At 33.3% G+C, this 15,061-nt stretch overlaps 3 protein-coding genes across 3 annotated transcripts; all 3 read left to right on the top strand.

The window, feature by feature from the left end:
- Positions 1–1,780: 1,780 nt before the first annotated feature.
- On the top strand, positions 1,781–2,671 carry LOC116001475 (U-box domain-containing protein 4-like). The gene has a single exon (XM_031241347.1). It carries the CDS (start codon positions 1,781–1,783, stop codon positions 2,669–2,671), a length of 891 nt encoding a protein of 296 aa, XP_031097207.1.
- Positions 2,672–4,731: 2,060 nt separating this feature from the next.
- LOC116001474 lies at positions 4,732–6,458 on the top strand. The gene is made up of 3 exons (XM_031241346.1): positions 4,732–5,244; positions 5,745–5,780; positions 6,444–6,458. Exons 1-3 carry the CDS (start codon positions 4,732–4,734, stop codon positions 6,456–6,458), a joined length of 564 nt encoding a protein of 187 aa, XP_031097206.1.
- A 2,553-nt stretch (positions 6,459–9,011) lies between these two features.
- Positions 9,012–12,447, top strand: LOC116001554. Its single transcript, XM_031241436.1, has 5 exons — positions 9,012–9,079; positions 9,836–9,928; positions 10,354–10,431; positions 11,160–11,261; positions 12,118–12,447. The coding sequence occupies exons 2-5, from the start codon at positions 9,869–9,871 to the stop codon at positions 12,208–12,210; spliced, it is 333 nt and encodes a 110-aa protein (XP_031097296.1). The 5' UTR covers positions 9,012–9,079; positions 9,836–9,868; the 3' UTR covers positions 12,211–12,447.
- The last annotated feature ends 2,614 nt before the right edge of the window (positions 12,448–15,061 follow it).

The following is a 15,061-nucleotide window of genomic DNA, read 5'->3' as shown; positions in this document are numbered from 1 at the left end:
TGGGTGGTTATGAATATTAGGTGACGGGTGTATTAAATTAAACTTCTAATATAACCACTTATTGTCATTAAACTTATAATAATACAACCAGTAATTATCATCCAAGTCTTTAAATAATCCTAAGTTGACGACGACCTAGATCCAGTCAATATAAACGCAACATGAACAACTAATGTCGAGAAATTTCTATGCATATTTAAAATTTTGGAAATTTCTATGCATATGATAAAGTCACACAGGTGTATCAGGTTTTCCGATCCGGATACTATTAACACTTTAATTTATGAAAAAAAACTTGTAATTGCTATTTAAAAGTGTGCTCTGGTTGAATTCCGTTTCGACTACTATTAACACTTTGATTTAGAAGAAAATCAGTAATTGCTAGCTACTTGAAAATATACTTTAAGTGAAACTTCCCCGACTGTTTAGCCCTAGTTTGTAAAGAGTAACTAAGGACCACAAAAGAAGTAAACCAAGCTAGTTTGTCAATAGTTGACCCGTCTAATAGATATTCTAAATGAGAGTCGAATTTGGAACCTTGTGGTTATCAAATTAACTATCCAATCAACTTGGTTGGGGTCGCCTGATACTATTAACACTTGTACGGATAATACCTAATACAATCTACAATACAAGCATGTTTGCATCGGGTACAATACGGTAGGGTGTTGATTAAAACCCTAAATTTTTTTTTTGAAATTATCAATTATTATATATATTATATTTGTGAAAAGACAGAGAAAGAACACAACTATAAACAAAGGTAACCATGAATTGTCAACTACAATGAAAACTTTAGAAGTTAGATAGGTTGAATTTTAGCACAAAAAGTGTATATAAAGCTCTGTACAGCACTCCCAAACTCTCTACCTCAGCTTAAATAAGCATTAATTCAAGAAAATCTCCTGCCAGATTAATCCTACGTACTGCTAATCCTAGGAGGTAATAATAAGACCAAAACCCCTTCGACTATGCTGTCTTCTTCAATTCCTTTAATCCTTTATTTATTATTCTTTCTTATACTCATAATAATCCTGGAAATATATACTATACTGTATTGTATGTAGTATTTGCAGGAAGCTAATTAAGCATGGAAGACTTGACAAGAGCTGCAAAACATTACTTTGGAGCTGAGGGCTATGAGAAGTATAAACAACAAGCTTATCAGACCGGAGAATCCATTGAGGAACTCTACATTCGTGTGGCTAAGATTAGCATACGTAAGTGTAACGCGTGTCGGGCGATTCTCGCAGGTTTCTACTTCTGTTGCATCGAATGTGAGTTCTACAATGGCTACACTCTCTGCGTCAATTGCTTTTACGATGGAACAGTCAAACACCAACATGATTCCTTCGCCGATAATCACAGTATACTCACCATGGTTAAAAAGGGCAGTCGCAATCCGCCCTGTGAGATTCACAAGGTATTTTAGTTCTCACAGTTTGTTTGTTTGTTTTTTTTTAAAGAGTTAATGTCCAAAATGGTCCTCCGACTATGGCCTTTTCTTAATTTGGTTCCTTGACTTTTAATTGCACCCAAAGTGGTCCCCAAAGTATTCAATTTTAAGCCAAAAAGGTCAGCCGTTAGATCTGGTGTCAAATGGGTGTTAAAATGAGGGGTATAACGGGTAATTCAAGTGTTGGTCTCCAATTTAATCAATATGTGTCCCCAATTCAACAACCTGCGCAATTTTTTTCAGCTTTTACTTTTCTGGGAGATTTTATTGCGGGAATCAAATAACCGGTACCGCTGGTAGATGAAGTTGAGCAACTTCCGTGGAATGGAAACGGAGATTCAATCGAATTACACTTACATGGGACGAAGTTTCAGCGATCTTAGCATCAACGATGATTCTTCGGCTTTCAGCGACTGCAACATTGATAGATCCGGCGAGTTCCCGACGGCTTCTTCGCAGAGTCGTCGGCTATTGCTGGCTTGCGCCATCGATAACTCCGACGAATTGATTCCTCAACTTGTCTCCGATCTCGATTCGAGCTCAATCGATGCAATAAAGCAGGCAACAATGGAACTCCGGCTCCTTGTGAAGAACAAGCCGGAGAGCAAAATCAAAATCGCCAGAGCCGGAGCAATCAAACCCCTTAATTCACTAATTTCGTCCACAGATCCTCAGCTTCTAGAATATGGCGTTACTGCAATTCTCAACCTCTCGCTCTGCGACGAGAACAAGCAGCTTATCGCGGCTTTTGGAGCAATCAAGCCGCTCGTTCGAGCTCTTAAAGTAGGCACCCCCGTCGCCAAAGAGAACGCCGCTTGCGCTCTTCTCCGGCTCTCGCAAATTAAAGAGAGCAAAGTAGAAATTGTACAGTCCGGCGCGATTCCGCCGCTAGTAAGCCTTCTAGAAAACAGAAATTTACGCGGCAAAAAGGATGCATCAACGGCTCTATACTCGATTTGTTCAGTTAAAGAAAACAAATTCAGGGTTGTTCAAGCCGGAATAATGAAGCCTCTAGTGGAATTAATGGCTGATTTTAGTTCAAACATGGTGGATAAGTCAGCGTTCGTTGTGAGCGTCCTGGCGTCGGCAGCGAAGGCGAGGGTGACGCTTGTTGAGGAAGGCAGAATTCCGATTCTGGTTCTGGTGGAAATCGTGGAATTCCGGTTCCGGTATTTAGGGCTGCAATTTGTTTCACTAATTTGGGGAAAAAACTAGCTGGTCTCCAACAAATAATATAAATTGTCCATTTTGCCCTTCTTTTTAACGGCAGGTTCACGCTAAAGCTAACGGAGACCATTTTGGCTTAAAATTCAATAGTCGGGGGATTAATTTGGGTGCAATTAAAAGTCAAGGAACCAAATTAAGAAAATGTCATAGTCGGAGGACCATTTTGGGCATTAACTCCTAAATGAGATTCGCAGTTATTACTGTCAATAATTTGATCAATTTGGTTAGGATTGATGCATTTTAGTATTTGGAAGAAGCTAACAACTGATATATATATATATGATGATTCTTCTTTGGTTGTTATATATATATATATATATGTAGAAGCCGAAAGGAAAAGGTCTTCAACAGGTCCAAGTCCAACAAACAAAAGAATTGGTAAGACTAGTTCTTTTCTCGTGGATTATTCTGTGGAACAAAATGAAGAAAAAGAAAACTTGGTGAATAAAATGACAATGTGGATTAGGCTTATATTAGTCCAGTCAAACCTGAACCGCGATTTGCCATAGCCAAATAGGGTAGAGTTCGGTAGTCACGGGCCGGTTCAAAGTTGAACAAGTCCTGAATCAACTCGAAAAAAGTGGACCTAAGTTTGGCTTAGTCCAAACCTGAACCGGTTTATAGAGGGCCAGTTCAGGTCCTATAAAAAAATTAACTCGAAGCCTAGCTCAAAACCGATCTAGGCCCAAGTCCAGGCATGACCAAAGTTCCTAACCGGTCCAGGCCCGAACAAAATTTAACATAAACTTTATAAATTCTAATACACTTTATAATAAGTATAAGTTATCAAATAATATTACAAGTCTTATAAAAATTTTTAATAGTACAAGTTCAAATGTTATTAAAGTCTTATAAATTTTTAATTTTGAGATTAATAGTTAAAGTATTATTTTTAACAAAAATATTAACTTTGAAAAGTGTGCGTGAGTGTATATATATATATATATATATATATATATATATTATATCAAAAGGTTGAAGTAGTTTTTTTTTTTTGAAAACAAAGGTCGAAGTACTTTAAGTGGTAAGAACATTCGTTGTTAATCATGAAGTCAATAGTTGAAATTTCATTCCAAACAAAAAAAACAATTTATATATATTTTATATAAAAATAAATATAAAAATTCAAGGCCTAGCCCAGGACCGCCCGCAACAATGCCAAGCTCATGTGGATGGGTTTGGAGTGATGTTACTAGGTATATATTCACTTTTTTTGGTGATTCAAAAAACTCACAAGTAGAATATGATGGTGTGCATTGGTAAGCTTTGTGTAATAGCTTGTAAACTATATATGGGAGTGCGACAAGGTCAAACAAAAGAGTGTATATATGTCTTTTTAAGTGTCAAAGTTGCCCATATCTTTCTAATATGTTCAAACTTCAAACCAATAGAGCTAATAAGATTATTGTTTTCACTAGTAGGTAATTGAATTTGGGACCTTGTGAAGTCGTGATTATTAAGCTAATAACCTGACCAACTTGGCAGGGTTGTCCCAACCACTTATATATGTCATTTTGATTTTAGGATTGGAAATTAATTAATTTTTTGATGACAAAAATTTATGTGAGACCGTCTCATGGATCCTTGTCCGCTAAACGAGTTGGGTCAACATAAAATGTAATACTAAATGATGTAAAAGTATTACATTTTTCCTGTAACAGACACTCTATTCCTAATTAGTATTACATTTTTCAGTATAATTAAATATTATATTTATATATTGAACCGACTCAACCTGATCCGTTTGGTATCACGAATAAAGATTTGTTAGATATTCTAACACAAGTGTTACCGATTAAATGTATGTAGGAGAAGGGAAAAGCAAAGCAAGATTTGCAAATACTTCCAATTAAACCATACTGTACAAGCCCTCCTGCAGAGACAAAGATTATGGTAAGGACTTGAAGGATATGATAGTTACACTAACTTCTAGAGGTCTAGCTAACAAGCTATACCCCATAATTCTCATTTTTTTTTTTTTTTCTGAGGCTGCTTTATAACTTGAATTAAAATTTTTTTGACCTAATAAGGAGGGGCATAATGAAGGAATGGAGAAGTTGGCTCGCATCGCGAAGGCCCACCACAAAGCCGCCTCTCGGGAAATCAAGAACGCGGCCGATGATTTTTGCCGGAGCATGTTCCGGCAGGCCGGAAAAGGCCAAAGCCGTCTAACCCAGAATGATTTCTTAGCAGTGATGATCAAGAAGGGGTTTCCACAATATGCCGACAGAGAACTGTTCCAAATGCTGCTGGCTAAGGATGGGAATCATATGACTATGTCGGAAGCTCTGACACTGTACTACATTGTTCTGAGTGGACGGCCGTTTTGCAGCGGCTGCGAACACTTCATACCTGACATGTTTTTCTGCTGCTCCAAATGCCCCGCCGCCAAATACGCCCTCTGTCTGGGTTGTTATGAGAGCGAAGCGTATCTTCGCCATAAACGCAACAAACACTTCGGGGAAAATGACGTTTTCTTCTTGGATTACACTGTGCTGCATACCGGCTGCTACAGCGCAGCCCCGACGCCGCAAAGCCCCAATTTTCAAACTGACGATGAGGTAAGTAGCTAGATACAATAGATATAGCTAGTCCCTAAGCACTAGGCTCTAGTCGGACTATCTGGGTGAACCTAGCACCTGAATGCCTAGACGAGGCGGTCAAATAATTTCAATATATATGTCTTCATTTTTTTTTTTTTCATTCAGGAATATATTAAATGATTAATTGAGTACATGATTGGAAAAACATAAAAGAAGAGCAGCCAATCCACTTGGCTATTTTGAGCGGGACTCAATCGAATTGGGCACCGACTTAGCCGAGTTGAGTGTTGACTTGGCCGAGTTAGGCGCTGAACTAAACGCCTAGGCGGTAGGCCGACTAAAAGTCCCCTAGAGCTAAAATTACATCGACCTAGGTGCGCTTAACACCTAGGCTACTGACTTACCTTCTAGGCTAATTTTTACAACACTGATAATAGATACGGAGTATATATTTCATTATATAACTGGAAATACGATTAGTTTAACCTGGCGTATGTTTCTTTTACATATATTTGCAGCCAAGACCTGAACCCTCAAATGCAATCGTGAAAAAGGTACGGAGTACTAATTAAGCCGGCCGGCCGGCCATACACATTCCTTAATTATTGGTCGTCCTAGGTTGTTTAATTTCATTAATTTGTTCACCACAAATCCCACGTATACATGAATTGTTGATGGCTCGCTGAGGCAACTCCAACTAAATGGATTAGACTGATCATTTGGTAATCACAAGATTAAGAGTTTAGCTACCAACAAGAATAATCTGTAGATATTTTTAGTTAAGTTTGAACCGGCTGATTAGGCCCGTCATTTATGATTTTTGGGGCAACTTAAGTTGGGGGACCGGCTGGCCTTATAAACAACCTAGATTGAGGGTTTATCCTACGGATTTTCCTTAACAAAAAAAATTGTTGATTGCATGAGTTTATTCATTAACATGGACATGCATTTTGGCGTGTTTCAAGCAGGATAAACGAACGGAAATAGTGACCACATTCTCAACGGTACTCACCACTTGTACGGCGGCTCTGAATTTTGCCACTGCGTTTTGCACCATAATGTGATCAAACAATGATATATATATATATATATATATATGTCCAAATTTGGTGGCTGCGGGACAACCTCCCTCAAATTGGTTAGAGAGTTCATTTGATCGAGTTTAATCCCGTGAGAGTGAGCTATTGACCTTCTATATTGAGATATTTTTGTTGTAGTCTTTTGCTGGTTAAGGTTACAAGACATACTTCACATGAAATATACTTTTAAGTAGAGGGTGTGTATTTTTTTTTTTAAAAAAAAAAAAAGGTTATTATTGGTTTTCTGCAGATGGTGTGTTATATAATCTTGTAGAGATATTTGTTGAGTTTATTGATATAAAATGTATTCATTTTGATTGTGGAATATTGTTTTTTTCTTTCTTGTCGTTTCAAGCGAAAATTTTAAATAGAATTAATTAATAAAGGCATACTACCCTTCCTTACCTTCATTGATATTTTATGACATTTAACTTTCATTAGTCAAAAATTTTATCGAAAAACAATAAATACTATTCGTTGTCTTAAAAATCAAAAGCCATGTCTTTTAAAGCTAAAATGATATTTATTAGAAGGTCACACTGGCGGGTCATATCAATATAAAAATGTACTCCGTAATATTTATACTGAAAAATGTAATATTAAGTCAAATGTAATATAAGAAAAAATGTAATACTTTAATTTGAGGACAATGTACATTTTAATTTAAAAGCATTACATATACTTTCTCTTATAAATAATGTTGACAAGTGTTTGTTATTTATATGAGAAAATGTAATACTTATGAAGAAAAATGTAATACTTTTAAATCAGAATGTAAAAGTATTATATTTTTCTTTAAAATTAAAATATTATAATTTCTCATATAAATAATAAACACTTTATTCTTGATTAGTACTTTAGTATTACATTTTTTTAGTATAAGTACTGAATTTTCATCTTTACCCAATCCGTCTCACAGACAAGGATTCGTGAGACGATCTCACACAAGTTTTTACTTTATTTGAAAAAATATCAAACAAACCATTAAACTTGTGTGGTTTGTGGGAATTGAATCACCCAACAAAAAGGAAAATGATTCTTGTCTCTCCTAAGTTTTTCCTCCTAATGTGACTCCCAATCATTGGGTGACCGATGCGAAGTCAGAAGAGAAAAGAATGTAGAGAAAAATAAATTAAGGGTATATAGCATTACTTTAACAAAAAATATATTATGTGATGAGAATATACATAGTATATTTTTAGATGACGTGAAAAATCAGAGTCACTGCCCAAGATATGCACGCGTAAATATGCTATTTGTAAAATAACCTGCAAAGCTATAGAGAGTATATGTTTTTTAGACAACCATAACCTGCAAAACTATATTGTGTTTGGAAATTAGATTGACTCAATTTACCTCTAAAAGATATCATAAAATGCAGAATATATATATATATATATATATATATATATATATATATATATATATATATATATAAATTGTTATAAAATAATTCCACCAACTAATTAACCACACCGTTCTGAATGGAATTTAATTTAATTAACTTATCTTTTGAACACTTATTTCTTTCTTTCCAACTACTGTGTCCATTTACACTCTCCTAATCAACCACCAAATGTGTACTAAAAATTAAACATATTATAATACAACCAGTCATCATCTGAGTCCATGGTTGACGACCAACATCCAGTCAAATATAACAACACTTTAATCTTTCATTATTAATGTAGACCAATTCAACAATGGAGACATTTATGTGTAAATTCGGAATTATTAAATAATAATAATTATATATATATACAATAAAAACTTGTAAACGCCCTGATCACCTTAACTAAGCATCTCGCCTTGTAAACCTGAACTGGTAAACGACCATAAAAACTATGACGATAGAAATCTATAGTCACTACTGAAAGATGTGTATTGATTAAACTCTACTTTGTAATCCTAGTCAGCAAAGGATCACATGAATGTAAATTCATCTAATCAGTTAAGAAGACAAATAAGTCACTTTTGCATCTTGTGGTTACCAAGTAAACATCTTGATGAACTTAATCGGAGTTGCCCGAGCTATGCCCGAACATAAATTATGTACTTAAATCATATTTGAAAAATAAGTAAATATATAACATGTGTTATTATGTATATAAATCTTAATTGTGTTGTGATTTTTTGTATTATGTTATGAAATTTGGTATTTTATGAGTATAAATTCTGTACAACGTCATTTCAATCTAAGATTCATAATGCTATGTGGACCCGGTCTATGATATAAATTGCCTCAATCAATACATAAGATCATGTAGAAAAATAAGTGCTTCACTTCGCTATTGAGAAACAAATCTACAATACTACAAGTGTGACCTATATATATTTCATGCAAGTGTGACCTATATATATTTCATTCGTGAGACGGTCTTACACAAGTGTGACATATATATATTTTATGCATGAATAATGATTTTTTTTTTTCATTTTTTATGCCTTGTTTTTGACTCTATTCTTCAAAAGTCAAAACTAGTGGACAACCCATAGGTGGTTATGAATATTATATTAATTAGGTGGCGGTGTATTAAATTAAACTTAGTTTATAATACAACCAACTTGTAATTAATTTTCAAAAAGAAAAAAAACTTGTAATTATTATCCCGGGCAGTCTTTAAATAATCGTCGGTCAACGACGTCCTTAGTCAATATAAGGGAGTTGCAATTTCTGTGTATACAATGAAAACTTACAAAGTCTCTCCCTAATCACCTTAATTAAGTCTTTCAAGAAAATCTCCGATCCCCGCCGGCCACTCTCCTGCAAAGAGGTAAGACCACTAATCCGACCATGCTTATTTTTATTTTTATTATTTTATTTTTTATCATGAGGTTATCCGAGAGTGCATGTGATCCTACCTTATGACCTTAACATGTACTACTACCAGTACCCCTTCCCTTACTGAAAATTTATAGATAAAATAAACTTACTGAATCAAAAGAAACAATCTAGTCTCGTAGAAAGAAACCTGAGAACCATAAAAACAAGGGAAAGCTTAATTATAATTTTCAGGCATGTGCAAACACACTATCTAAAAGTTTCTAGTTTCCCAGTTTTCTTTAGCAAGCAACAATGGTAACAAATTAGAACTTTTAAGATACAAGAAAAATGCCAAACTTTTTAGGTTGCTAGCTTTCTAAAAAGTACATCAAGGGTGTAACTTGATATTTTTGTCTTAGAAACCACTCTCTTGTAACTTGTAAGTACTGCATTTGCTTAGTCAAGAACAAAGAATACACACATAATCATTATCTAGGCACCTTAGAATCCTCTTTTATATCCATCATATAAGACATCATCTCTTCAATTCTCATAAATATTAGATTAATGAAGAGAGTTAATTAGAAATTTTTTGTAACTTCCATTATCATTATATTCATAATGATAACAATAATTTAAATATTAAATATTTAAATTATTGTGTAACTGAGCGAGAGTTCATTACATTATTAAATGTAGTAATTACAACTTTTAAAAATTTGAGAAGTCTATCTTATTATTATTATTATTATTATTATATATGCAGTACAAGGGAAGAGGCCAGCAAGATTTGAGCAGGATGGGCAACAGTCAGGCCTCTTCGAACTCTCGAAAATACTCAGACGCCTTCAAATTTTCGGTAAGTTGCATTAACTTCAATTCTAGCTATTACATCACGAAAACATATACTAATATCCTCACAGCCAGTCAGTTATAAAATGCTTAGGTTGATTTAAATTACCTCCTTATGATTTTTTGTTAGTTAAAGTCATAAGATAAAATTTACTTAAATGCATACACATGCGCCCTAAACTAGTATACTTGTCGTTCTTTATCGATTAAGATCACAATAGGGATTTACCTAGTATACACGGGTGCAACCTAAACCAGTTTATCTAATCCTTTGTCAATTTGTATTACAAGCTAGATGAGATTTAGCTCGTGTAGTTACTCTTTGTTTATGTATTATGCCACAAGTAATTAGGTGTATATTATGCCCCTTTTTAATTTTAGGATGAGAGATTTGTTGACTTATTATTATTATTATTATTATTATTTATGTAGGACAAGAAAGATTCAGAGAAGACAGTTGACGGTCAGAGTTCTGAGACGTCAAGTAAATCCAATGCCACCAACAATTCGGTAAGTCACACTAACTTCAATTCTAGCTATTTCATCACACAAACTAAAGCATACTACTCGTCCGCGGTCAACTATGAACAACTTAGAATTAGTTATCCTATTGTGATCTTTTGCATTCTACGGTTATAAGGCAAGTTTTACTAAATGTATACATAAGCAGCTTAGACATGTTTATTTCGTGGTGGTCCTTTGTCGATTATAGTTACAATGCTGCATTTACCTAGTGTATACCGGTGCAATCTAATTAAGCTAGTATACTTCCTTATAGTTCTTTATTAGCTGGGATTACAAGATCAAATTTATCCAATGCCATATTTAATAAGGTGTATATGCGATTTTTAATGTTAGGATGGGATGTTATTTATTTATTTATGTAGTACCTGCAAGATTCGAATAAGTGATTGACAACCGCCACTGACTTCAATTTTAGCCATTACATCATAGAATGAAACTAACAGTACCAACCCCACAACCCGTAAACGATGGACAACTTATCATAATTTACCTTATTGTGTTTTTTTGCCAACTAGATTTATAAAGTTGGGTTTATTCTATGCATACATAGTCAGTCGAAATTACTTTATCTCATTGTGTTCGTTCCTTTATCAGTTAAAGTCACAACGATGAATATACCTAGCATATAACTGCAACCTATACTAGTTTAGATATCAACTAGAATTATTATTATTATTATTATTATTATTATTATTATTATTATTATTATGTAGCGCAAAAGCTATTTGAAGAAGCTGAAGGACGGTTTGAGCTCTGCGAAGTCAAATATTTCTCAGTGGACAAACTCTGCTAATTCCAATACCACCAACCGTTCGGTAAGTCACACTAATTTCAATTCTAGCCATTTTATCACAGAAATTAACACCTACTACTAGCCCACAACGGGTCAACTGTGGACAACTTAGGATATATTATTCTGTTATGTTCTTTTGCATTATAGGGTTATAACTTATAAGACAAGTTTTATCAAATGTATACATGAGCAACCTAGGCATGTTTACTTCGTTACAGTCCTCTGTCGGTTAGAGTCACAATACTGAATTTACCTAGTGCATACTGGTGTGACCTAAGCTAGTATACCTCCTTATAGTTCTTTATCAGCTAGGATTACAAGGTCAAATTTACCTAGTGCATTTACTATTTGTTTAGTGTATTAGTGTATTATGCCATATGTAAGAGTGTATATGCCATTTTTAATTTTAGGATGAGAGATCAGTTTAATTATTATTGTTATTATTAATTTATTAATTAATTAATTTATTTTATATGTATTACCTGTAAGATTCAATTAAGCGATGGATCGGATAACCCCCACTAACTTCAATTTTAGCCATTACATCACAGAAACTAAGTTCTAGCCCCACAACCCATAAGCAATATGATAGACAACCTAGCATGGTCAATTATTATTATTATTGTTGTTAGTTTTTTTTTGTTATAATGTAATATCTGTTCATCTAATTTCTCAACCTATTGAAAATTTTGAAGCCACTACTTTCTCAATGTAGTAGCACAAAGAGTTGCAATGTATGTAGTATCTGTTCATCAATGCTCAAATTCATGACCTCCTATTTATAGTCGATTCATGTCATTAGACCATAAGGTGCATTATAAATTTATTATTATTGTTATTTATTTATTATTTATTCATTTTTTTTTTTATTTATGTAGTACCAGCAAGATGCGAATAGTTCACAGCGGACACACTCTGATAAGTCAGACACTACTGGCAGAAGGGAAGGCAAAGGTTGCACCATCATGTGATGATCTAAATATATGCCGAGTTGCCTCTTATCTTCTTGTACGCAATTGAAGGCTCAGCTATTGATGATTTGAATTTGATACCAAATTGATTGATAAGACTGTATTCGTTTAAACTTTTTGAATCCTATATATGTGTGCAAATGCATTATCACAAGGCTGTTTTGGGTCTTGAATTGAACTGTGATTGTGTTTTATATATTTGTTCTATGATATATGATTGGTCAGTTGTGGAAAAAAGTGGAGATGGAGATCTCATATCATATGGTTATATATATATTTGGTAGTCATTTAATTAATGACATGTACAAGATTGCGATGAGCATCTTTGTTTGATTCACACTAAATCATAAACATTACTATTTACTATCAAATAACCATGCATTTTAATTTCTAACTCCCTCGCCTGCTTAAAATAAGCTTATTATTTTTTAAACACTTATAATTCTTAAGTAAGTAGTATGGGGTCCAATCACGTGATCACTCATTTGGAATAGTCGAATAATAACAAATGTGCTATCACAATACATAAAAGTTGACAGGCAATAAAATTATTTATTCTCCCATTATATCATTGTAATCAAATACAATAGAGTAATTAGAAGAATGGTGTCAACGTTGATTTATAGAAAAGTTTACCATCATAATTTGAAAAAGCATTATAGAAAATGTTTGTATTGTGATTTTAATTAACAAAAGATCACAAAAAATAAATTCATTTAAATTATTTATAATTAATTAGTTTAAATCAAGAAAGCATCTCTCCGGCCTTACTTTATACGAGTTATTATTAAGTTAAATGCTAAATCAATCATTGAAATTGCCAAAAATGATGGTGTGAACTTCATCTACGCACGTCAGGAGATTGGAGAATGACGGACAACCTAACCTATACGACTCTTACTTATAGGAGTTCTAGACTTCTAGTTGCGGACCAAAGTATGAATTGTAAGTTGTAATTATTGAAAGAAATGTTCATTTTTTTAAAAAGAAAAATATCAAATAGACTCTTGAATAATTATACCAATTAATAATTTATTTTGATGCAATGAAACCTAAAAATTGATGAATGACCTACTATCATAGGTCATTAAGGTTCAGACAACATTCTGGCGATATTTCAGGCAACAAAGCAAACGACCACTGGAGAAGGAGACCAAGGTCGCCTTCTCAACTGGAGAAGGTGACCGATCGCTGGACACTTTGTTGCCTGAAATATTGCGGGAATGTTGCATGAACCCTAATGACGACCTATAATATAACAGGTCATTAACCAGCTTTTAGACTTCATTGTATTAAAATAAATTATTGATGGTATAATTGTACCTTTAAAAAGTTTAGGGCTTAATTGACTTTTCAGCTAAAGTTCGAGGGTCTATTTTATCTTTTTTTTTTTTTTAATAAAGAAATTCTAAGACACCATCTAAGAAAGAGGAAAATTTTATTTATAATAGTTATAACATTTTTATTGTTTTAATTATAATTTTTTTATATTAAACTTTGGCATTAAATGAAAATTATTTTTACTTTGGCATTAAATGGAAATTATATTTATTTTTAGTCACATGATTTTAATACTCATGACATATTTTGTCCTCTAGTTTATGTCACTTTTCACTTTGCCCCTTCAATTGTTGAGTGTGCATAATAGAATATAACATATAAAATTGTAATTTAACTATTAGTTTAAACGGAATACATCTTTCAATTTAATAAAAAGAGACTACAATCTATATGTTGCTTGGAGCCACTCAAAAGCAATCAGTTCGCACATATAAAGAGAGCATGTTAAAATCATATAATAGAACATATAAAGAGTTGATACCGTAAAATCATCCATGTATATAATCTGTATGGAAATGACATGAACAACCAAGAAAAGATCCCAAAATAGCTCTCAATTCCCATCTTTTATTGATTAACCTTCACAATTTTAGAGAGAAGAGAGATCATGGTTCCTTTTAGAGAGAGAGCCGGGAGAGGAGAAAAAGGCCCTCAACCTAAAGGGCTAGGGTCCCTTTTATAGGCTAATACCCATACTCGTATACGGTCTACGTACCAAATACTCAGGACCGTACACCTGAGATATATTCCCTATCAAGAGTAATCCAACTATCCTCTTAAGATTTTTTTAGTTAAGACAAAGCACCTCCTTTCAATTTCAATAATTAATTAATTTGTTAAAAACTTGTTGAAATTCAAGAATAGGAGAAAAGTAATGTTCTAATGCACATTATCTTTGAATTATAGTAAAATTAACCTACAACCCTTAACCGAAGGTAACCCACGCTATCTACTTCTACCTACAGGGATTTTATTTTATATATCTAAACAAATAAAAAGGCCTTTTAATTAATATGGTTATAAAAGTTCTGGGACTAAGTATGAAAATTTTCAATTAAATAATGTAATTCATGACAATTTTTTGTTCTTATATATATCTATTAATTTATAATAAATTAATTTAATAAAAAAACTTCATACCCCTACAATTATCACACTCTATTAGTCTATTCTCGATCATTTTGGATTAAAATTTATTTTCATAAATTACTAAGAAATTGGTTAATGGTTAACCCTACATTGAATTAATATTGAATTTGCATATCGAATTAAAAAGAAAAAATGATGCTACAGTAAATGGCGGCTAATAAGAAAAAGTAATTGTAGAGGCAATTCAGTAATAGTTGATTGAACAACAAACTTCATCTTTAAAAGTTAGATCAGATGTCAAATTGTAGGAAATATCACATACCAATTAATTTGTCTCCTTTAAGGTTGTAGTCAACTGGTCAACCCATGGGTGGACCGGGTACGTGGTTATGAATATTAGGTAATGGGTGTATTAAATTAG

The sequence above is a fragment of the Ipomoea triloba genome, chromosome 13 (genome assembly GCF_003576645.1).
Source record: "Ipomoea triloba cultivar NCNSP0323 chromosome 13, ASM357664v1".
In the NCBI taxonomy this organism is placed as follows: domain Eukaryota; kingdom Viridiplantae; phylum Streptophyta; class Magnoliopsida; order Solanales; family Convolvulaceae; genus Ipomoea; species Ipomoea triloba.
The sequence above is the reverse complement of the archived record's forward strand: the minus strand, read 5'-3'. Positions and strand labels throughout refer to the sequence as shown.

Excerpts from the sequence above, each read along its gene's own strand:
- LOC116001475 (XM_031241347.1), top strand. The coding sequence starts at position 1,781 with ATGGAAACGGAGATTCAATCGAATTACACTTACATGGGACGAAGTTTC.
- LOC116001474 (XM_031241346.1), top strand. The coding sequence starts at position 4,732 with ATGGAGAAGTTGGCTCGCATCGCGAAGGCCCACCACAAAGCCGCCTCT. Across the intron at positions 5,245-5,744 it reads ATTTTCAAACTGACGATGAG|CCAAGACCTGAACCCTCAAA; the intron begins GTAAGTAGCTAG and ends ATATATTTGCAG.
- LOC116001554 (XM_031241436.1), top strand. The coding sequence starts at position 9,869 with ATGGGCAACAGTCAGGCCTCTTCGAACTCTCGAAAATACTCAGACGCC. Across the intron at positions 9,929-10,353 it reads CAGACGCCTTCAAATTTTCG|GACAAGAAAGATTCAGAGAA; the intron begins GTAAGTTGCATT and ends TTATTTATGTAG. Across the intron at positions 11,262-12,117 it reads CCAATACCACCAACCGTTCG|TACCAGCAAGATGCGAATAG; the intron begins GTAAGTCACACT and ends TTATTTATGTAG.